The 21,571-nt window shown below is 46.8% G+C and overlaps 8 protein-coding genes across 8 annotated transcripts; 5 read left to right on the top strand and 3 right to left on the bottom strand.

The window, feature by feature from the left end:
- Positions 1-3,729: 3,729 nt before the first annotated feature.
- On the bottom strand, positions 3,730-5,607 carry BKA67DRAFT_633822 (major facilitator superfamily domain-containing protein; the record flags this gene model as incomplete). Its single annotated transcript, XM_046105631.1, has 3 exons — positions 5,360-5,607; positions 4,924-5,307; positions 3,730-4,869 (listed from the first exon to the last, which is right to left on the bottom strand). Exons 1-3 carry the CDS (start codon positions 5,561-5,563, stop codon positions 3,730-3,732), a joined length of 1,728 nt encoding a protein of 575 aa, XP_045963451.1. The 5' UTR covers positions 5,564-5,607.
- Positions 5,608-7,297: 1,690 nt separating this feature from the next.
- BKA67DRAFT_508689 (Tannase/feruloyl esterase) lies at positions 7,298-8,988 on the bottom strand (the record flags this gene model as incomplete). The annotated part of the gene is made up of 2 exons (XM_046097176.1): positions 7,298-7,571; positions 7,637-8,988. The coding sequence occupies 2 exons, from the start codon at positions 8,986-8,988 to the stop codon at positions 7,298-7,300; spliced, it is 1,626 nt and encodes a 541-aa protein (XP_045963450.1).
- An 849-nt stretch (positions 8,989-9,837) lies between these two features.
- BKA67DRAFT_544117 (uncharacterized protein) lies at positions 9,838-11,109 on the top strand. Its single transcript, XM_046101243.1, has 3 exons — positions 9,838-10,116; positions 10,165-10,873; positions 10,926-11,109. Exons 1-3 carry the CDS (start codon positions 10,096-10,098, stop codon positions 11,024-11,026), a joined length of 831 nt encoding a protein of 276 aa, XP_045963449.1. The 5' UTR covers positions 9,838-10,095; the 3' UTR covers positions 11,027-11,109.
- Positions 11,110-11,207: 98 nt separating this feature from the next.
- Positions 11,208-13,325, top strand: BKA67DRAFT_10461 (fungal-specific transcription factor domain-containing protein). The gene is made up of 4 exons (XM_046094847.1): positions 11,208-11,730; positions 11,786-12,099; positions 12,161-12,291; positions 12,351-13,325. The coding sequence occupies exons 1-4, from the start codon at positions 11,364-11,366 to the stop codon at positions 13,072-13,074; spliced, it is 1,536 nt and encodes a 511-aa protein (XP_045963448.1). The 5' UTR covers positions 11,208-11,363; the 3' UTR covers positions 13,075-13,325.
- On the top strand, positions 13,326-14,906 carry BKA67DRAFT_10462 (uncharacterized protein). The gene is made up of 4 exons (XM_046094848.1): positions 13,326-13,595; positions 13,651-13,750; positions 13,808-13,969; positions 14,035-14,906. Exons 1-4 carry the CDS (start codon positions 13,577-13,579, stop codon positions 14,771-14,773), a joined length of 1,020 nt encoding a protein of 339 aa, XP_045963447.1. The 5' UTR covers positions 13,326-13,576; the 3' UTR covers positions 14,774-14,906.
- A 13-nt stretch (positions 14,907-14,919) lies between these two features.
- Positions 14,920-15,845, bottom strand: BKA67DRAFT_529475 (uncharacterized protein; the record flags this gene model as incomplete). Its single annotated transcript, XM_046099071.1, has 3 exons — positions 14,920-15,003; positions 15,066-15,154; positions 15,212-15,845. 3 exons carry the CDS (start codon positions 15,843-15,845, stop codon positions 14,920-14,922), a joined length of 807 nt encoding a protein of 268 aa, XP_045963446.1.
- A 1,136-nt stretch (positions 15,846-16,981) lies between these two features.
- On the top strand, positions 16,982-17,411 carry BKA67DRAFT_10402 (uncharacterized protein). Its single transcript, XM_046094843.1, has one exon. It carries the CDS (start codon positions 17,090-17,092, stop codon positions 17,303-17,305), a length of 216 nt encoding a protein of 71 aa, XP_045963445.1. The 5' UTR covers positions 16,982-17,089; the 3' UTR covers positions 17,306-17,411.
- A 686-nt stretch (positions 17,412-18,097) lies between these two features.
- Positions 18,098-19,909, top strand: BKA67DRAFT_544110 (uncharacterized protein). Its single transcript, XM_046101242.1, has 4 exons — positions 18,098-18,491; positions 18,588-18,925; positions 18,975-19,442; positions 19,507-19,909. The coding sequence occupies exons 1-4, from the start codon at positions 18,328-18,330 to the stop codon at positions 19,770-19,772; spliced, it is 1,236 nt and encodes a 411-aa protein (XP_045963444.1). The 5' UTR covers positions 18,098-18,327; the 3' UTR covers positions 19,773-19,909.
- The last annotated feature ends 1,662 nt before the right edge of the window (positions 19,910-21,571 follow it).

The following is a 21,571-nucleotide window of genomic DNA, read 5'->3' as shown; positions in this document are numbered from 1 at the left end:
CCTCTCCGACCCTCCATACCATATTGTATTCACCTCTATGCCTTTGCTAAAGACTTTCAGCACCACTAATCCCAAGTAGTACATGATTAACTGCGTAATTCCGTGTGCCAAGCCAAGTTGTATTCTCTCCTGACTGCCCATGGTTCTATTCTAAGAAGGTTAAGGACTCAACATGGCCGTCAATGTCTATGCGCATCTGGTCATGGTGGTCCGGCTGCTGCTCGGGGAGCGTAACGCGCTGATAGGTCTGTGTAGAGTAGGCATTGATTGGACTATGCGAGCGTTGCTTGGTGTACTGGTCGCCAACGACCCATCTCGTTGCCACTGATTCTGTTGTTAAATGAGGATATTTGGCAGCTCTCCGAAAGGTACAATGATCTGAGCAAAAACCAAGGACTTACAGATTGCCGCGTATCCATGCTCTGTGTTTGTAGCCTCGTCATTGACATCAACGACGGTCCTACAATGAAAATAGCAATTCCATCTCCGTAAAGATGTATGGTTTCCTTGAACGCGTCTGTTTTCTCTGGAATTTCAGAACCATGAATTTTGATCGTATGGCCCAGTTGCGGTGGCAGTCCATGGGTGTAAAAACACCGACACTGTGGTTCTCCTTGAAAACTCTGGGGATTCATGCGATGGCCTCAAACTCATCTCACAGTGTATCCGTTTCTGCCTAGAACCCAACGACTCAATTCCTTGTCAAGAAATCGGGCTAGTATACTCCATAATTTCTCTCGATTGTCTCTCTGCGGACATCTTGATGGTGTGCTCGATGAGCTTTTTTGTCCTCTTTGATAAGGTTTACGGTTTATCATAGAAGAAGCGTCTCTTGAGAACGTTGCGTCACCCTTTGTGGGCCCGGTCTCGTTGTCAGAGTTGTTCTGAGCTGTCTCCTGATCTTGCAGGTGGTATCGAGGAACCGCACGAGATCCCCGATGCCGCATCAATGTAACAAAAATCAGAAGGACTTAGCGAGAGCACTGAGCTCCGCGGAATTATCGCGGAGAGATCGCTTGGAAATCTCCTTGCATTTGGCCGTCGCCTGTTGCCTTGCAGATACTGCCTGATGACTCCTCGCGAAGGGCAGCAATATACTTGGCCGGTGTTCTGAGTAGGTGGTGATGGGAGTAGCAAAAGGCCAGGCTCAAAGTCCTGCTTGGTTGATGTAAGGTCAAGTCCTGCCCAAGACAGGGATCAACCCAGCTGGGATGGTGTGGAGTTCATTGGGGGAGACAGATCTCAAGAACCAATGCACATTCGTTCTCTCAAGATCTTCAATTTCCTCTCACATATCGGCTGTGAGATGAATGCTGGTATCTGTTTCTCGTATAGCCAAGTGCTGGCATCAGCTTGGGGTTCCCATAGGCTGTGGGGGAATTTCGTATGGCTGCGTGCCGGTACTATAGCCAGAGCTGACACGGGGCTGGTTGTAATTCTCAAAGTACAGGGCTATATTTTAGAGTTTGCATCTTTCTGCTGACCTCATACATCATTTCATAAAACAACGCTGGTGTTCTCGTTGGTGGTATCCGATAGATGGCTCTGTCTCTTGCAGTACTCATCGCCTTGGGGTTGCCAGGTCCCTGTCCAACAACTGGGCATATATCTATTCCCTGCATTTGAGGACCTTGGCCCTAGGAACTTCCGTGATGTTATTTTGGCGAAAGGTACTCTACGGAATGTCCTAAAAGTCTGTATCCACAATGCTTACGCACGTTGACTGGAGATATGACAGCCATGATTATGATATTGACGCACCCGTTTCTTCTGCACCCAAACATGCCCCAGATATTATAAGTGGTGCCATTGACGACGCGGCAACAGCAACCAAATTCGCGTTGATATCGGCAGTCCCAGATTAAGTCTTCGGCATACTCGTCGTCTAAGTCCATATCTTGGTCGTCGTTCCCCTTCAGATTATCAATGCCGTCGATCTGAGCACACAGATACTTCTCCTCAAATGTTTTGGGTCTCAGATATGAAAATGGCTTAGCAAAACCTGAGCCGGAGCTTCCTTGCTTCAATTGCACTAATATGCCTATGCATTTCAAACCTGTAACGCCTTCTTGTGTCGTAATGGTGTTTAGAAATCAAGGTAGCTGGCCTGAGTTTATGGTCTATCAGCGTCGAAACCTAAAAATGTCGTCTATAATGTTGTTAGCTCCTAAAAACCAGGTGAAGTAGCGTTGTGTTGTTAGTTAGGTAAGTCTTGTGATACTAGCGGTTGTTCGTAATAGACAAGTGGTAATTAACGAGGTATGAATGTGAATTAGCGACAACTAAGGTAGATCACACTGAGCAACCAAAAAGCGGAAATTTGTATTGATAGCAAATTATAGTAAAAGTCCGCCTATCGTGAGACACAGCGACATGGATGTAAATGTATGAGAGGTGGTTGACAAGGTGATTGTGAGTTTCCAGTAAGGTGAAAGTTAACGATAGTAAGATGCGGTAGCCTAGACACATAAGTATATGTAGGCTTAAGCGACGGTAATAAATTCAAAATGGACGATAGCGAGACATAGTGACCTGTATGTAATTGTATGAAAGGTAGTGATAAAGTCAAAAGTCAGCAATCGCTAAAGTAGGTGATGGAGTTAAAATCGGACACTGCTAAGTAAGTGACAGTGCCAAAGTGGTGGTAGATGAGGTAAATGTGAACCGCCAACAGATGGATGTAAATGGATGAACCTCGCCTTTGTTCGGTCGTCCTCGACCTCAAACCCTGGTTGGCCTCTATTCTCAATACTTATGGAATACGTGCTAGAATAGACAGTGATTTGAACTATCTTCAATAATGCGAAACTAAGGCCCATAATTTAGAGAGTCATGATGAGCTTCAGCATTATTGTTTCCAGTATATCTATAGGGCTGTTATAGATGTGTAAAGCCTAAATGTCATTATGTGACCAATGTGATATACTCTATCCCGTCGGCCGTCTTGTAGTTGTTATGGCACTAAATGACTTTTTTTTCGAGCATGACCTTGTTAAAGCAATGGTTTTTGTTCGGGCGGGGTGTACTTAATCAGTCTTTGGATATTGCAGTCGTCATATCGCCGTTCGGGACAGTCCAAGCACACACTCTTGTACCTCCATTGGAGAGTCCAGTATCGCCCTGAAGAAGACGAAGACTGCATTGGCAGAGGCTGAAACAGCAATAATTATGAACGTTGAAAATTGAAAATGATGGAAACCATTGCAATGAAAGTTGGGAAAGTCAGATGATGATCTGGTATCATATCTAGTGAAGCATTAAAGGTATCCGTTTAATTCTTAGCATAGGTAGGGACAAATTACGGACTTACTAATGGGTTATTGATCAAGAGAGAAGGACTGTACAGTACTGAGTGGAGAGTGACAAGTTTTTTCTAGCATTGGGATCATTGCATTCGTGTAATATGCATAGTTTGACGGACAGGGCAAAAAACTCCATCCCCAAAGTCTTGTACAAGCACTCATCGATATGTATGATGATCAAACTTAAACTTGACCAAGTTGTTGCCTACTAAGAATGGCACGCAGAAAGCATTTATTTGCAATCCGGTTTCATGTAAACCATTACTTGAGAGGCTGCTGCTTAGGTGGAAGGGGCATTGGGTTACATGTAATATTTTGCACAGGATTACATTGTGCAGACCTGCTAATTTATAGTTTCTGAAACCACTTCTTGTCGAATTCATTCGATCTTTGCACATTTCTCAATTTCTAATATGGCCATTGACGCTCAGCTAGTATCAAAGAAGCTCTTGTCCAGCTCAGGATCAGAAATTCCAATTGAGCCGATGGTCTTACCATCAAGACGACGCACCGTTTCCTCCCACTGCCACCACACACACCCCACCACCCCAGCAATAAAAAACTGAGTAATTCCAACCCCAAGAGCAGCAGATCGGAGACCATCCCATGCCCAGATAGCATTCGGAATACCAAGGATGAATGTCCCTGCAACCATGTTGCGTAGACATGTTAGTCCAGCATGCATATCAGCAGTATTGCGCATACTGACAGATAGGTTGACAGACGTGAACGCAGTGGAGCGTTGAATCATTGGCCGGATCGTAGCGTCGAGAGCAACAGAGCCGGCTGCCAGAATACCAAGCAAGAACGACACCACGGGGAAATTGAGCTTCGAGCCAACGGCATCCAGCTTCCAGATATTGCTGGGCTTATTTACAGAGCCACCATCGGACATTGTCATAGAGCCCTCGATATATAGGCCGAAACCAAAAATCCCGATGGACGCCGTGACTGCCCCCACTGCAAGTGTGGTCCAGTGGACACTTGTAGTAAAACGCTTTGAATACAGAGGTATCGACAGAACAACAATCAGGATGGTTGCAAATATGAATGGACCCGTGAACAGAACGCCAATACTTCTAGATGACAACGAGAACGGGAGAACAGAAAAGAGGAGAGAGAGCGAGCTGGTATATCCCCAAAGAGCAACGTGTGGGAGTAGAGTGACCGTGAAAAGCAGCATATTTGTTGGTGCGAGCATCGCTCGAGGAGCTTGGAGTATCAAAGGTCGGCTGATCTTTGATACTTTGTACGTCCAGGGCTTCATTCGTGTGATGTAGTCCTTAACAGCTTCCTTGGAGAACCTTATCCAGGGCCAGTTCAAACGAGGGCGGCTCTGAAGAAAATTAGGATGATTAGTTGAAATTGAAGTCCTGTCAAAAGTTGACTCTGGAACACCAAATACAACGATCCATATTCCGAGTGCCAGGAGTATGCTCAACACCTCGTACTGGAGACAGAACCCTCTTGGACCAGATGATGTCACTCCACCTAGGAGAGGTGCTCCCCAGGTGGACGCCACGGAAACTACATTCAACGCAGCAACCCTGTTATCAAGTTCATGTTGCTGTAATAGGTCAGCTACTCATATTCGGAATATCGTCGTTAAAGACGGACTGACAAAAAAAGTATCTTGCAAAGACCCCAGAACCAGAGTGTCGAATGCACCCCAACCTATCCCTTGAAAAACACGGGACGCCATATTTTGCGAAAAGCTGTTCATCACGTACATCCCCCACATTGAACCTACGAACATGGAGATCGTCGAAGCGAGGTAAATGGGTCGTTTGCCATATACTCTCGCACCCACGTTACTCATTAAACCACTGACAGCAGAAACCATGAGTGGGACAGCTGTCAATGATACTGCTGCGGTGTATGAAACGCCGTTGTTCATTGCAATATCGCTGTTGACCGTGACAAACATTGTTCGGCTCACCCCAACAATGGAAACCATGTAAAGAAGTGAGAAGAAGCTGAGATTCCTTCTCCATAGCGGCCAATTCTAAAATGGTTCAATACTCTGATCTCCTGAAGAGTGAGGAGGTAAAGCTTACGAAAGGATCTTCTGAATCATTACTGGGCTGGGGAATCAGTTCAATTTCCACCCCTTTCCATATCCCGTATTTAATGGGCCGTTTCATGTCGAGTTGAGAAAACGTCAATCTCCTGGTAGAAGCAGTCATTGTCGTAGCAGCAGTGCTGGGTCGAGGAGGGTCTTTCGAGATTGGCCTTGGCGGACGTACAGCCTGAATGGTCATACCAACCGCCGTCCTTGGGAACGTTTCTCCAGCGATTGGCGTCCATGGTGGCATTGTACTGTCTCTAGATTGAGCGATCGTTGCGGTTGGTATCGGCGATACAATCGAATAGGCGCTTGGCGAATGTCTTGCCAAATGGGGTAGTTGTGGTGAAGCCTTTTCGTCTCTGTTTTTCGTTGCTGGTAACTCTGAATTGGATTTCGAGCTCGACATGGTGAGTTATAGTATTCCCAGAAAACCTTCGAATTAGGATTTGTATTATAATGTTACTAATACCGCATCGGACTCCTGGTCGACGATTAGGGATGACTGGCAAAGATATCCGAAAGGAGAAACGAAGAAGGTCGAATGACTCTATAATATGAATAAAAGCAACAGCTGTTTTGGCCAGGAAAGATCAACTTTCATCAGGCAAAGAAGAGAAACAATGGGAAAGAAAAAAAAGAGATTGTAATAGTTTCAATATATTAACATGCTTGCGCGGTGGACAATCACAAGAGCGATGGTAATTGCAAAACAATTCCAATTGGCACATTACAGTCCGAGGGACGCAAAAACCGGCGACCTCACAGCAGCAGCAAGTCAAAACTAATTGTAACCACCAAGTCGTAGTTCCCGATCGTATCAAGATTCATGGTGGGTGTGGAGGACCTAGCAGAAGATCACACTCAGTAGTGCTGCTCTGACACTTTTCCTGGTTTACATGTCTTGCATGAATTGAACGCCGCTTCGTGACATCGCTCATTGGCTGTCCGTCTCAAGTTATGGAAGGTGGTCGGGCCATGCTGTCACCGAGACGCCTAAGAAACATATTGACAGGATGAAGATGTCCGAGCGCTTCAACATTATCTGATGTCGCGGCTTTCGCGATTGTTCCTGTGGATGCACGACATCCAACTGACTCGGCCTCATCAGCCATTCAGTTGCCAGAGTTGCATTGTCACTACCCTGCAAGGGGAAGCGTTGAAACACGATCGAGGCGGGGCACGTGTCGCACAGGCTGAAATCTTCGGCACGGAATCTTCTGCAATCAAAAGTGGTCTTCACCATTTCGTGTATTGAATTCTATTATTGTCGTAATTAAATCTAAGTCGCCTGAAGATCGGTAGAGACGAAGATTGCTAGCGACCGTTGGCGGCAATCGTGGGGAAGCCATCGCGATGGCATATCGCCCGCGCTAAAATCGCCTCTGCAACAAGCGGTAGGAGTAAGAAGAACAAATCTCGTCAACGCGTAAACTCATTTACAACTCCTGGCATTTGTTTTCTGCATTCGAAGGCGTGGTCCTGTGGGGTACCGGGTTCAACGATTGACCTTGAGGATAGAGGTTGTATGGAGGAACAGAATTGATGTGCATTGGCAGTGCGCGTGACCCCGGAGTTAAGGTCATCGCAACTATAACCCTCAGAGGATATCTGCGTTTTGGCTGTTTCTAGACAGTGTCCTTCTTCTCTTGCAAATTGTTTCATTATTGCACGAGTTCGGCCCAAATCGCGCCTTGCTTGGCATCCATCACCTCCGGTTTCAACAGCACACAGCGACGTTGGCAGAAAAAAAAGATACCAAAGCGAAAAGAGCATGTGAAGTATTACGCATGCCTATATCAGGTCTGTTGACCCGGGCCTACGCATCTTGCGGTATGGTCGGTAGTAATGCTGAAGCATATGCACTCTGCACGTTGAACATGCGAATCAGCAGGTCTGTGCAAACCTTGGACAGTCAGACTTTGATCGCTTAGCCACAGGCCCAACTGGAGGCTTTATCCACATCACCAACTCCATCGTATATCGCTAACTGCGGGTAGGGGCACAATGGGCGCTGTCGCGCAACTGGGGTTGACGGATCTAGAGAGTTTTGCCACGTTGTTGCTACAACCGAGTCCACAGCTGTGCCGTTTTCAACCCATTGCATCATTGCTAGCAGAACATCATGCTGGGCATTTTTGAAGCCTGGCACTGACCACACATCTCTGCCCAGTTGCGAAGCTTGAGAGCCACCACCGAAAGCCCTAAACTTATGTCAGTATACAGCTAGGTCCAATTATTTGATTCCTTTGAATCTCCTACTTACCACGGAGCAGGTGCAGCGTTGGACGAGGCCCAGCAATGCCCCATGCCGGGGACCTCGAAGTATCGGAAAAAGTCGTGAAGTTCGCCAACGTCGCCTCTCGTCATTGTCTCTGCTACTTGCTTGTAGTATAGCTCACTTCCTTTGGGTGGGACCAAACCGTCGGCTAAACCATGATAGATTATCATCTTTTTCCCCATGCGCTTGAACTCCGAGAGATCATAGTCATTGGCCGTAGCATTTCCAGGATTCAGCATCACAGCGTCGACAATTACGCTGTCATTATAACTTGTCCAGTACCATGATACATCGTCATACAAGAAGTCGCGGATGAAGTTAATGCCGTACGGACTAGTGTCGGTGTAATTTAGGACAAGGAACCATTGATTCTCGCAGCCAGGGCTAAGACCTGGATACAACAACTCACCCGTTGAACCGAGGTAATCCGCGTACACTTTGTTCGCAGTCTCAATTTGAGGCAGAGTTAGACAAGTCGAGCTATTCGTTCCAGGCATACCGCACAATAATGTTGTATAGTCTGGCGAGCACTGACTAGGAATACTGATAATCCCGTCCGACACTCCATCAAGAGAATCACATTGCTTAAGGGCTTCGGCAGCCATCAGGGGGAACAAGACCGCGCCGATGTTGTTCGGTGCAGCAACAGGCAAGTTATACGTTCCGACTTTCGTGACCCATGGGTTCAAATGACTTGAGTACCAGGAAGATGCTCCCGCGATAACGCCGTCAAAGGAATCGGGGGAAATCTGCACTTCCTTCAGTCCCTGTCGGCCTCCTGTCGAACAGCCGTTGTAGTATGAGTAAGCAATATTCGCTTCATAATATGCTTCAACCAGCTGTTTCGCTAGCACGACCGTGCCATGCATTGATCTCCAACCCCAATCAGTCTTCTTTTCTGCATTGTTGAGTGCCCAAGAAACATCGGTCGACACAGAGTTATGACCGGTATCTGTAGAGACAACTGCGAAGCCATAACCAACGCCAGCCCCCATATCCAGCCAGTTGATTCCACCACCAAACCCGCCATTACCTACGGCCAAGAATCTGCTGTTCCATTTCGTGGGGAGAAACAACCCAAAGCGATAGAAAGACTCTGGAGATGAAATAACGAGGACTGTGACAGCGCAAAGTTCCGGTAGGCCAATTGGCTGAGTCGGATAATTGAGGTCTAGGATCCCTTCGCCGTAGGTACCATTACTGGGTACCTGAGCTACTTTTTCGATGGTGGCGTTGCCTGGAACCAAAGTCGAAAAGAAATTTGCATTGCATAAAGTACTTGCAAAGACAGGTCTCGTTGCTACGCTGAGAGCCAGAAGCAGTGTCGCCAGGCTGACCATGATTGACCGCCTGAATAACAGTTGGTCATCGATTGATACAGAAATTGTAATTGAAATTGAGGTCAATCTATCATATTAAGAAATTTCTGAGCACTCGACACCAGCCAGAATCGTGGATTAATAGGAATGCGAGCACAATCGTCACAGACTGGCAGTGATTACGAACTGCCCCTTTTGGCAACCATGGACTGGAATGTGACACACCTATAAGGAAAGACCAAACTCGAATGCTTTCCGACTTGCGACGACGGTTATACGTAACATCTTATCTCTGCTAGGTATTGCAGAGTCGCATCCGCAGCGGGTTCATCTGACGGAAATGGTCAACGTCAATGCCAGCTCAGATAACTTGTCCACGACGTTCTCACCTTAATGAAATTTACCTGGCTGTTGTCGTTGATGAATCTAGCCTCAAGAGGGCCAAACGTCTAATCACTAGGTTAGGCGGATCTCTACAATTTAGATCCAGTATCCAAAACCTGGTAAGATTTGGTCATGTCAGACGAAATTTATCGGTGGTGACAGGCGCTTACGGAGACTGCCCGATTTGACGTCCCGCCGGACAGGAGAGAGGAGATAGCCCATGTCTAAGTATAATGATCGGCATAGGCCACAAAATTGTGATATGTGCAAATAAACATTGTAGTCAACATTGCATATAATAGAATTGACTGGCATAATTAAAAGCAGCAAGTAATTCTCAGCTTGGCCACGGCGTGAAGACATGATCCAGCATAGACCGATTGACACATTGGATGACGGCAGATGATATCGATAGTGGCAAATCTTGCATGGTGGATCCGACCGCTGATATTCCGTTGACCCGTGGCGCAGCATTCCCATCAAGAATCCGACTTCAACCTCATAGTTGTGGTCTAAACATATTGCTCGAACGGCGAGCTTCTCTTATTAATTGTCCGTTAGACACCAGATTATCACTACCGCGTTGCTTGCTGCCTGAGTTCCTCAAGTGCTTGAGTACTGCCAAAGGCTGCTGATCCCAGCATTGCGTATTGTGCCATTGTTGTATTGCGCTGTACTGTAGCTTAGCGTTTTGAGCGGGCCGCAGAGATCAAATTTCAGGCCACAATTGAGTACCTCTTCGCTATGGATTCTTTACCAAGCGAGGTATATTATTCATTTCTCATGTATTGCTAGTCACACTAACATCGACAGATCTTTATTCAAATTCTCGAGTCTTTTCAAACTCACGCATTGTTGCCATTGGCTCTTATCTCACGCCGATTCTACGGACTTGTATCTCGACTACATTATGCTCGATTAGTTGAAGCAACTATATTGCCGGATCATGAGCTTATTCTCGAATGTTATCATCCAAGCGCCAAGATATCAACTCCTTACATGTTTTGCGACTATATTGGCACGAATGGTCTCGATGATGTAGGCCAGGATCCTACACTCGAAGCCATGACTGGTCTATACTCTCGATATCGGCCCGTTCTCAGCGAAGAGCATCGAAGACCACGTGCACGCTATGCAACTAGGGCTGTTCTCGAAGGATCAGAGCCGCCTATCTGCGAGAATCCATCGCATGATCTGCACTTGGAATCTGCTGAGCTCTTCTCACAACTCTGTACTGTCGTCAACATGATCAAGGTCGGCCCCAAGCGTGGTCTTTTCCTCAGCCATGTCAACATTATAGAAAGTGTCATCAGAATCTGGCGTGATTGGCTGGCTCAAGAATCATCTCAAGCAACATTGAAACAGAAAACGGTTGAACCAACCACATGTTCCATTCTGTGGACTGACTCCTCCGAGAATTTCGGACTTCGGCTGCGAGTTGTCGAGAAGCCGGAGGTGGATACACCCATCTTGGTCGGGCCCGGTGAGGATCCGCCAGTCTCGTATGCTCTAGATTATGAAGGTATGCATTTCATTCAAGCATTTCCTAACAAAACCGCTACTAACTTGGATAGAACTTTGGGTCCGGACGAATCAGCTTGTGCTTGGAATGGAAAAGTCGGAAGCTCAAGAGGTAAACAACTCTAGCAATGCAGTCATCATCGCTTCGATGTAGCACAAGAATCAATTACACTGACTTCTAGATGGAAATTTTCAACATATTTGCTCAAAAAATAACATGCATCATCTTTGTTTGAGAAACAAAGTAAATCGTAGTCCAATTATATCCAACACACATGATTGTGATGAATCAAATACTGCTGCCTAGCAGCTTGGAGTGCTTACTGCAGATGATTGGCCTGTGTACGCAGGTGGCACGTGCATCAGAACACCTTCACCAGGTTCCAACCCAAAAAATGTCCTGTCTTCTCCAACCGAGCCCAAGAATATAGCTACCTCTTGAACCACAGCGCAGCATCGAATGTGCCCAAAACGGAGATTCTCGGCCAAATATGCTTGAGTATCGTGACATCGGTGTCAACAAGGGACATGGACAACATCGAAAGCAGCATTGCTGGGAATGTATCCGGCGTTATCTGGTGTGTGATTCTGAGCGGCCCGGATGCAAAAGATGCTTCTCGAACGGTACCGAGTGTCCCGGGTATGGTAATGCAAAGCCCACAAAGTTGAGATGGCTTGCACCCGGACAGGTTAGATCTCGCCGCACACGCGCGAAAACACCCTTATCGTCCAACAAACGCTCCCATGACAAAGAACTAGCCTCAAATGCTGTGATTCTAGCTAGCTTTGAGCGAGCTGCTATTACTCAGTCGAATCTCAAGACAGATGAGTTTGTTTTGGTAGAAGCGATGAACTACTGCAAGTGGTACCCGATCGTGGTCGCGATAACAGTAGTTGATTCTGACCTGTATAGACAATACTTGCATACACCCAGACCTACTTCTTATCCATGAGCTTGGGCCTAATCCCTATGTATATCCCATCCTATCGACACATCTGCAGCACGGCATTGGGCTGCCTGACCATGTAAGATATGGTTTCATTTGCATGACTCTAAGCCATCGCATAAATCGGATCAGAAACGATGTCAGCACCCAAGTCTTAACAGAGAAATGCTACCAATATAGGGGTCTGGTCATTCGCTCTTTAATCGAAGATATCAACGTGAAACATAAATATAAGAGTGATGTTATCCTTGCCGGAATGATGGCTCTACTTCTGGCTGACGTGAGTCAAATTTAAATTTGACTCAGATGTTATTCGACTGCTAAGTCTTGTTTCAACACAGGCCCAACAAGGCGCTTTACGAGAATGGAGAAGTCACTTGGAAGCAATGCAGCAAGTTATTATATTGCGTGGCGGATTGAACTCAATCAACAGATATAAGCATTTAGAGTCCCTGCTTCTCTGTTTTGTATTGTAAGCAACCAGACTCTATTGTGTTTGAATTAGTCGGTGTAGATATTGATTTCGTTTAGCATTGCAGTGATCGGAGATTCCACCTCTCCAGCGACTGATCTTTTCCTGACAAATTCGCGTATGGAAGAATTCGACACGGCCCTGGAACAATACAACGACTTTCTATTTGTCTTCCAAATGTGTCCTCCATTTCTTTTCTCCGAGATCACCAATATAAATCGCCTTCGGCTACAGGCCACAAAGCTCGAATTCATAACGCGCAACGAGCTGTATAATAAGGCAACTATGATACTGGCGCGCGTTAACGAATTTTGCCCAGAGAAATGGGGCCGAACAAAGCCGTCGCGAATAGAAGACTGGGTGCTCATGGCTAGCATCTATCAGCTTGCAGTGGCCTTGTACTGCATACTATCACTCCAAAGCGTATCCGTTCTGCCATCTAATGATCCGCTGAGAATATTCTGCGCCGCCACGGGACACACGCTTCTCAGCCTTCTTGAGGAAGGGCTCGCATCACGAAGAATCAATAGATTCTTGCTATGGCCCCTAGTAGTGCTTGGTGTGGAGGCCAAACACGACAACCCAGCAATGCGCACCTTCGTAGCCAAGCAGCTCCCGCAAATGAGTCGTCGCGCCGGTGTATATGCGCCGTTGACAGCTTTGGCATTACTTGAGCGGTTCTGGGCCTCCCACGTCACTGGCTGGGATGCGTGTTTCGATAGGCCTTATGCTTTTACGTTGCAGGTAGCTGTAGACGTAAGTCGTGTATCGTCCGCAAGCTGAATAGTTGAGTCTAAGGAAGTCGGCGGCAAATGCACGGTCATACTATTTTGGATTTAAGTTGCGCATAGTACTCACACCAACATCTAAGTCCTACACTCAGCAATGAACGTCATGTCAGGGCGTCTTTCCTGGTCAAGCGACTCATAGGCGTGTCTTCATCTTTGTGGTCGCTATGCACCAAACTATGTTCATAATTGCCATAAGATTGCTAGGCAGAAAACGAATAGTGGAAATTTATGGGCTCTTTGCATCTGGACTAGGGGGCTTAGCGGCTTGGCATTTCTATTTGCCTATTCCGGTCAAGCGGCGTAATCCTGCTTGGGTATACATATTGCTCGTTCACTGTCCAGCAACGAATCTGCTGCGGAAAACAGCAGTGTTTCTTGTCACATTTGTATGCATCTTTGAAAGTAAACTCGGCGTATCCTAACTACATCTTTACAATCCTCTTGCTTTCTCAAAGCCTACGTTGCGTGTACCGGCAGTCGTCAATCATAACAGAATGGAGACCGGCCAGCCTGGTAGGACCCGCGGGGTTCCTACTTATACAACATTGTTCTGACATAGTCTATCTAGTACCTTTCAGTCTCTACGTATATGTTCCTAGCAAAGGAGCACCGATTTTTTTCTCGATCTCGTATGCATTATCAGCGGTTGGTCACTTGTGGCAGTGCTAGTCAGTAGAACATCTTCGTAGCCGTTCAAGCACGACATTTCTAACATCCAGCGCTAGTCGCTACAGGTCTTTCAGATTAATCGGACTCCATCCAATCTGTGCTCTGCTGTTCACGCTTGGTTATGCCTTGCGGATATACGGCGCTTTCGACAACTATCTCTACAATACACACACCTTAATCGTGTTTATCCTTAGCCAAGTTTTCATATACATCTGCCCGTAAGTGTAGCCTATGATACCAATGACTCCCTCAAATGAGGTTTATTAATTAACGGCACTCATAGACCACTCCTCGAACTTGCGAACTATCATGTCCTCGGTCGGATTCTTTACTACGTCCCATATCTTGCACCACTCCCTCCGAACAAGGTTCTATCTACTTTTGGTGCTTTGATGGGACTTGTCGAAACGTTGAATGCTCTGGGTGTATCATTGTCTTCAAACCCTTCATCTTCTAACCAAGGCTTGGGTAGTCATTTGACGATAACTGCATTGTCCATCCAACTCGTTGTTATCGTCATTTTCCTCCTCCTCGCGTCGATTTTTCACTACCGATGTGTTAAGACCAACATACACACGAAGAATGTTATGACACCTCTATACACACTATATGGAAGTATGGTCTTAATATTCATACGATGTATTTATCGTTTGGTGGAGCACCTTGGCAATACCACGGTAGATCTAGGCGACTTGGAATCGCTCAGCGCTCTAAGCCCCATTTTGCGATACGAATGGTACTTTTACGTCTTCGAAGCTACTCTCATGCTCGCCAATTCTATCATATGGAACGTGTGGAACCCCGGCCGCTATCTACCCAGAGAAAATCATATATATTTGTCACCAGATGGAAGAACCGAAGTTGAAGGCGAAAAGGAGGTGGACGGTAGATCACTTCTAGCTAAAGCTGGGTCGATAATGACGTTCGGAATCTTCTTCCGCAAAAAGCAAGTTCAGCAAAGCCAGCACTATCGGCTGAACAGTTTCTCATCTCGGGGACCGATCTTGACCAGGGCGGATTGAGGACCGAAGCGGGACTCCTGGTAAGCCTGCTCGACAAGAACATCTGTGGCTACCTTCAATTGAACTTCAGTTCCACAGGCTTTGTATTAGTCATGTATGTAGCATCCGTACGTAATATCTGTCTCAATGCAACAATAGCATCTATGCTATGGCAAAGTGTATCCACCGTCAATGACCATATCAGCTCCTGTCATGTAAGAACAGGCGTCGCTTGCGAGGAATACATAAGCCTTGCCCTCGTTAGTACAATGATATAATTACATGATCACGCATGTATATCGGGTGGACTTACACTTTTGAGCTCAGCGGCATCGCAAATACGCTTCCCGGGAATCATGTCAAGCCATTTCTGGAACAGCTCTTTGGGCTGGTTCGTAAGCACTAAGTTGACATCAATACACATTCTGACCCAGGTAGAACCGGCTAAATACAACCTACTTTCTGTCATGATAAAACCTGGCGAGACACAATTGACACGAGCGAAATCAGCCCACTCAACGGCAAGACACCTGGCCAGATGTGTCACTGCAGCCTTTGAAGCATTATACGCAGCCTGCTTCTGAGGGATGTTGACCAGCGTCGCGCTGACTGAAGAAGTGATGATCAGATTCCCCTTCCCTTGTTCCTTAAAGATCCGCCCAGCAGCCTGCGCCGTCCACATCACGCCGTCAAGATTAACACTATTGTTCTGTCGCCAAGTGTCCTCGGTGTATTCCAGTGCGGGGACGTCGGCACAGACTCCAGCATTAGCGACCATGATGTCTAACCGGCCATTGTGAGAGAAGTTGCGCACGATGTCCTCAACTACGCCGAAAACATTGGCACGATCGGCTACGTTGCATTGGAATGCCTTTACTCGGACACCAGTCGCGTCTGCGATGCTGGCAGCCGTCTCGTCTGCATCTTTGCTCGATGTGTAGAGCAGAGCAACGTCGGCGCCCGCTTCAGCGAGCCCCCGCACTATTTCAACACCAATCCCACGGGCGCCCCCAGTAACGGCGACTACCTTCCCCGCAAGCGAAAATTGCGAAAGAACTGGTCTGTTGACATCGTCTGGCTTGAAAAGAGGCATTGTTGTGAATTAGAGCATCAGTGATATAATGGTTTTGATGTATTATTGGTGTTCCCGTTAGTGAAAAGAAATAGGTGTATGACAATGGACTACTTATAGTGAGCAAGCCACCAGGTATCCATCCAGTCGTTGTCAGTTAGGTCCACTTAGTGTTATGGGCCTCAAGTCATCAAGTTATACTAGCTCACACTTTCTGCCAACAAACTTTATTCATTTGGATAGTGGTGAGAATCATTTGGAACACAATGGTGCAACGAATCATGCGGATGTATACACATATTCATGCAGGCTTCATTCACTGATGCTAATATCTGTTGCTCTCAGGTTAGCACATTTGCATTGGTCTGACCAGCATGTCCATTGCCTTAAAAGTTACCACCTATGCCTTTCTGCGGAACTGACAATGAATTTCTATTGAGAGACAATGAAGGGCCTATACTACCCACGTGTTTGGGGCCTGGTTAGGGACTGTTTTCGGAACTCCATCACGTCGATGCGAGGGTACCATTAGATAGTGATTAGTTTATGGTCCTCCAGGCTATACCCTATAGATAGTCTTTTCAAAGCTATGAAACTAAGAGAAATGAGAACTATGATCACTATTTTGGCAACGAAAGCACAGTTTTCAGAGGAAATCATGCCTTTCAAACACCCAGCAGCCCAAGAGGTGCCTGATGTTCACTCTAGACGATGTAAGCCTTGATCAAGTTTTCGGGTATCCCTATTATAATAGCCATATTATATAAGCCGCCTCTTCTCATATATGCCGCGCATGCCAAGAATCAAGCAACCCACATCACTGGTATGGCTGACTTTCCCAGCTTCAGGGACCTGCCCGCCAGGCTACATCCTCAAATTCGGGGCCTAGCCTTGTTTGGTGAAGTCGGCAATCGACTCGTCCTGCTGTACGAGCACTCTAACCCGTTCCAAAACCTCAGTAGCTCTCTCATGATAATCAACTACAAGTTTCGTGAGGTTGCAAATGCAATTCCACAACACTAAACTGAATATCTTGAGGCTACCAAGATCCGATCCGTATTTTGAACCCATGGAGTATCGGTAATGCACCATCCGCTTAAATTGGAGGTGTCTGACGAAAGCCGTAACGTGTCGGAATTCTCACGCCTTTCAAGTAACTTATAATAAGGCGACTTGAATATTGGACCATGACCGTGACAAGAAATCCGTGGGTTTGGAAGGATGTATCCATCTCAGCAGTCACTTAGACTGGTTCATGCTGTCATATGAGGAGTCGGAGATTTATGCCACAACAGTTTGGTCTGCTATCTGTGCTGCTCATCTCTGCACCGAAGAGAAACTCTAGCTGGTCAATTGCGGCGGCGGCCTTTGGGCGCGTTACGTTCGACCATTACATACAACAATTCCATTACCGCCAACCGTATCTCACACTATCCGTGCTGTATTCTGCGTCGAGATTACAAACTATAAAGTTCCAATAAAAAGGCCAAACCATATCGACAGGTAGATCCCCTTTTATGACAAATACAGATTGTTAAAATTTGGCGCTTGGAGATTTTTCATCATTTGACATTGATCTTGCACACGCTCTTAGGCTACACGAAAGATGGAATTTCCTGCACGATATTGCCATTAATTGACTTGGCCGGCACGAAATTAATCAGTAGCAGAAGAAAGCGATCAGCAGCTTGTATGACTGTGAATGTATGGTTTCAACAAATTATCACACATCTGGTAACGTGGCAGGGATTCGAATCGCCCGGACAACCCAATACCAATAAACTAGCAGGACGTACGCCCGGAATTAAGGCCTTTGAACACTTGTCCATTAAAGCGATGTCAGCTATTCTCTCCATAGTATCAAACATTTTCATTTCAATCATGTAGAGTCACTACTTACATTGTTATTGCGCTGGAGAGGAAAGACGTCTCTCTAGTGCACCTCATTTGTAAACTCCTTGTATGTGCATCCAAGGCACAGCCCATTAGATGTGTACCCCCCACATGATAGTGGATACATGAACGTGACGGATCACGCAATCAAAGAAGACGATGAACTTGATAGTCTAGAGATCGAATAAACATGGTTTTGGCGAATTAACGCGTCGTAAAGGAATAGTATCCGATGACCATGAATATCGGCATAAATGCCGTCCCGTCTGGAACGTGAGTTATAGCGCTGGCTATGTCACTCACGTCGAATAGATCGTCCGGACTCAATGGTGAGACGGCGCGGTGCATTATTGTAAAGCCGGTACCGAAGTTGTAAGCTACCGCCAACTTCGCGATTAACTTATAGCCGAATTGACGCGAATCGAACAATGTTGCGCCGCACGCCGTATGGCTTACTTGTTTGGAGAGAGTATAGAAGTAAAAATAACATCATGGCCACGCCGAAGGTAGAGCTTTGGCGGTATAATTTCGCGTATATAAAGAGAGTAACGACCAGCGATGGAACTCGAGTTATGGACATGAGTTCTACATGGCTTGAATCACGACAATAATGACTCCAGAAAGCAAGGGACCGCATGTCCTGATTGTAGGTGCTGGCCTAGGTGGGCTCGCACTTGCTCAATGCTTGCGAAAGCGAGGTATCTCGTTTGAGATTTTCGAGCGCGATGCTGATGAAAACTCCCGACCACAAGGATGGGCGATTGGCCTTCATACGTATGTAAAACCCGACCGGACGATTATACGGAGATTCTCGCATATCTTCCTTAAACAATCTTTAGATCAGCACGCTAACCATTTGTGTTAATGCAGAATGCTTGATGAGCTTCACAATTCGATACCATCTGATCTGCCAAATCTTCACGGCAACGTGCATCATTTGTTGCCTCTGAAACTGAACTCCCAGATCTGTGTTTACTTCCAAGGCATCGATAGCCGGGTTGGTGTGCAAGATACTCCTGAGACACCATGTTTGCGAGCGGACAGACCGAAGTTCAGACTATGGCTGTCGACCAACATTCCTATTCAGTGGAACAAACGTCTAACTCAGATCGATGAGAGTGTTGACGGCAACGTCTCCTTAAAGTTCCAGGATGGCAGCACAGCCAATGGCGATATCCTGATTGGGGCAGATGGAGTGCAAAGCTTTGGTAAGAAAACATTGTATTCTCCCGCGTTCCGCTCTGATAGTCTGCTTAGTTCGAGAAAATCTGATACAACGACCCAACAATGAGTTTTTGCGCGTCGTTCCTACTGCGACGATCATCGGCGAGCTTAAGTTGTCGGGAGCTGCGTTCGAACGACAGCTCAGTCTGGGACACAGCTCATGGATTGCCGTGGCATCGGATTGGAAACATCGGTTGTTTACTGGTTTGCAACATGTATCTTCTGATGGAAAGAGTGGTGACTACTATTGGTTCTACACGGAACATGATGACAGCGTTGACCGGCCAGATCATTGGATGCGACTTGCCTCGCTTGGAGAGAAGTTGGCATATGTGAGACGAAGAATAAGCTCATTCGACCCCGAACTTCGCGAAGTCGTGGAAGCGACATCTGCCGACAACATCAAAGATACTCACTTCTTGTGGCGGGACGCTGAGCTTCCGAGCCTCCCTTTGGGAAGGGTTGCGCTTCTTGGCGATGCGGCCCATCCCATGACGCCGTGTGAGTCTTTACCGTATCTATGTGTATATGCAAGATGAAAGTTGAGATGCCTAACAGAGAACAGTTCGCGGCGAAGGTGGAGTCCATGCTATTCGAGACGCGCTTTTGCTGGCCAAACATCTAAGCCACGTCAATATCCACGACTCACAGGGCTTGTTCCAGACGATTGGCGAATACCATGCAGAAGTGCTTGAGCGAGGCGTGCAAGCTGTTCGGGCCTCGAGGGGTGCATTCCACGGTCATGGCCAAGGTAAGCCCAGCATAGTCGGTTGGGGCCATACTGCAGTCCCAATCCCGGAGGAGAACGTTTCCCTATCAGCTGTGTGCTAGATCCGTCCGTACATATGCGCCTCTCGGTGTATCTAGCATCTTCCTGTGTGAAATGGGATATTGTGGTCACCATGACTTGATCTCGCTGTGTGCTGATCATCATCATCTGGGAATAGAATTACACTTCTCGCTTCCAATACGGCTCAGTATGACGTGATTGCCCACCCGATTATCGTGACATGAGTTCGAAGTCAATATAGTAAGCAATAAAGCAGCGCGATAGCCCGGAAGCATCACCCCTGAACGCGTGGCATTCGATTACGGTCGATAGAGATGATCGCTTGTTGTATGCATGGAATATTGAATTCGGAATTGGCCTCTTCGAGGTAAGATCGGCTCTTGCTCGGAACATAGGGCCGTTTTGGTCCGAGACTCTGACCTGAGAGCATCTTCGACCGAGCGGGAATTACCACAGCGGGTTTTCATGTTCGCCGATAGAACTCAGAAAAATACCGGAGTTCTCCACTGACGTACATAGTCGGTGTTATGGTTGGAAGCCAAGCCGGTTCTTTCTGCAAGTACCTGCATATGCCCGCATAAGCGTATCGCTTCTTTAAAGATTTTAGAGTGCCCAGCAATAGCGATAGCTCGGCAAAGATAACAGACCCGACTTTGGCGCTGTTGGCGAACCAGTGGCTCATGCAATACCATCGGTTAAGCGCACTTGCAGCATGTTTTAATTTACATGCAAGCCAAGTCATACCCTGCTATCTTTGTTGATTCCACGTTCTGCTCTGCAATGGCATCGATGCAGCCGATCACGAAAAGCGTGGGAGGCTCGCTTAGCAGTTCCACCCGCAAACTCTATCTATCGTTGCCCCATTGAAACACCCCAATTATAACTCCACCGTGATTCTAGAACCGAGCGATCATAATCAGCTTCGATGGTAACGTCTTTATCAGCGAACCGGAGGAGGCGTTGCGATTCATCGACACACCTATCCTAGCGCCGGCTGTTTGAAGCAACGACAGCTAATGCAGTCATGGCTTTACTCGGTCCGGGAACCGGATAGGGGGTGCGTTATAGTGGAGATTGATGCAACCACAACATCCCGATAATGACTCGACTACGAGAACAAAGAACTCTTGAGAAGCGTGGTGAGAGCTTAATTTTCCAGAGAAATACCCCTGGGGCGGACAGCTGCATATAAGAGTCCCAGGTGTGTGAAACTTCGAAGATTCTTTTTTTTTTTTTTTTGAGTTTGTTGTAAGTATCTGTCTGCGCCATCACTCCGTTGTTGACAACGAGATCCTTTCTTTCGTTTTATACCCGCTTTGAGACATACCACTCTTTATCATTTACTCATTATAACCATGGCTCGATTCTCCACTGTCGTCTTCATGCTGTTTGCCATGCTCTACAGCGCAATGGCCTTCCCGCATCAGTTTAACAGCACCGTGTTTGCTGCTCCATATCCACTCAACGTAACCAGTCGCCATACTGCCAACCACGCTGCGAACGCCACAGATATCCCAGTCAAGAGAAACTTGAGAAACTTCCCCATCGCCCTGCGCGCGCCCGGCCGAGCATGAAGAAAGATTATTAGCATAAAAACTTCAATCTGTACGGGCACTTATATCTCAATACAACGCAATCATGTATTTGTATCGCGATTATTTCTGCAACACTCAATAGGGAGGCAGCTGGGTTCTATGGAATAGCCACTGGCAAGAATTGGACTTAACAACTGTGTTGGAAACGTCGATAAATCCCAACGAAAGGAGGAGCATGGACTCATGGGATCTGGATTTGACAACTTTACATTTCTTCATGGTCGAGACGTAACATACAGGCGTCG

The sequence above is a fragment of the Truncatella angustata genome, assembly GCF_020726525.1.
Source record: "Truncatella angustata strain MPI-SDFR-AT-0073 chromosome Unknown BKA67scaffold_1, whole genome shotgun sequence".
NCBI classification, from domain to species: Eukaryota; Fungi; Ascomycota; class Sordariomycetes; order Amphisphaeriales; family Sporocadaceae; genus Truncatella; species Truncatella angustata.
Note: the sequence above shows the minus strand (reverse complement) of the source record. Positions and strands in the feature narration are given on the sequence as shown.

Bases quoted from the DNA above. Each gene is read 5' to 3' on its own strand.
- BKA67DRAFT_544117 (XM_046101243.1), top strand. From the start codon at position 10,096: ATGGATTCTTTACCAAGCGAG. The intron at 10,117-10,164 runs GTATATTATTCA...TAACATCGACAG, and splicing joins TGGATTCTTTACCAAGCGAG to ATCTTTATTCAAATTCTCGA. The intron at 10,874-10,925 runs GTATGCATTTCA...TAACTTGGATAG, and splicing joins GTATGCTCTAGATTATGAAG to AACTTTGGGTCCGGACGAAT.
- BKA67DRAFT_10462 (XM_046094848.1), top strand. The intron at 13,751-13,807 runs GTCAGTAGAACA...ATCCAGCGCTAG, and splicing joins GGTCACTTGTGGCAGTGCTA to TCGCTACAGGTCTTTCAGAT. The intron at 13,970-14,034 runs GTAAGTGTAGCC...CGGCACTCATAG, and splicing joins GTTTTCATATACATCTGCCC to ACCACTCCTCGAACTTGCGA.
- BKA67DRAFT_544110 (XM_046101242.1), top strand. From the start codon at position 18,328: ATGACTCCAGAAAGCAAGGGACCGCATGTCCTGATTGTAGGTGCTGGC. The intron at 18,492-18,587 runs GTATGTAAAACC...GTGTTAATGCAG, and splicing joins TGGGCGATTGGCCTTCATAC to AATGCTTGATGAGCTTCACA. The intron at 18,926-18,974 runs GTAAGAAAACAT...TAGTCTGCTTAG, and splicing joins AGATGGAGTGCAAAGCTTTG to TTCGAGAAAATCTGATACAA.
- BKA67DRAFT_10461 (XM_046094847.1), top strand. From the start codon at position 11,364: ATGCTTGAGTATCGTGACATCGGTGTCAACAAGGGACATGGACAACAT. The intron at 11,731-11,785 runs GCAAGTGGTACC...TGACCTGTATAG, and splicing joins GGTAGAAGCGATGAACTACT to ACAATACTTGCATACACCCA. The intron at 12,292-12,350 runs GTAAGCAACCAG...GATTTCGTTTAG, and splicing joins CTGCTTCTCTGTTTTGTATT to CATTGCAGTGATCGGAGATT.
- BKA67DRAFT_10402 (XM_046094843.1), top strand. From the start codon at position 17,090: ATGAGGAGTCGGAGATTTATGCCACAACAGTTTGGTCTGCTATCTGTG.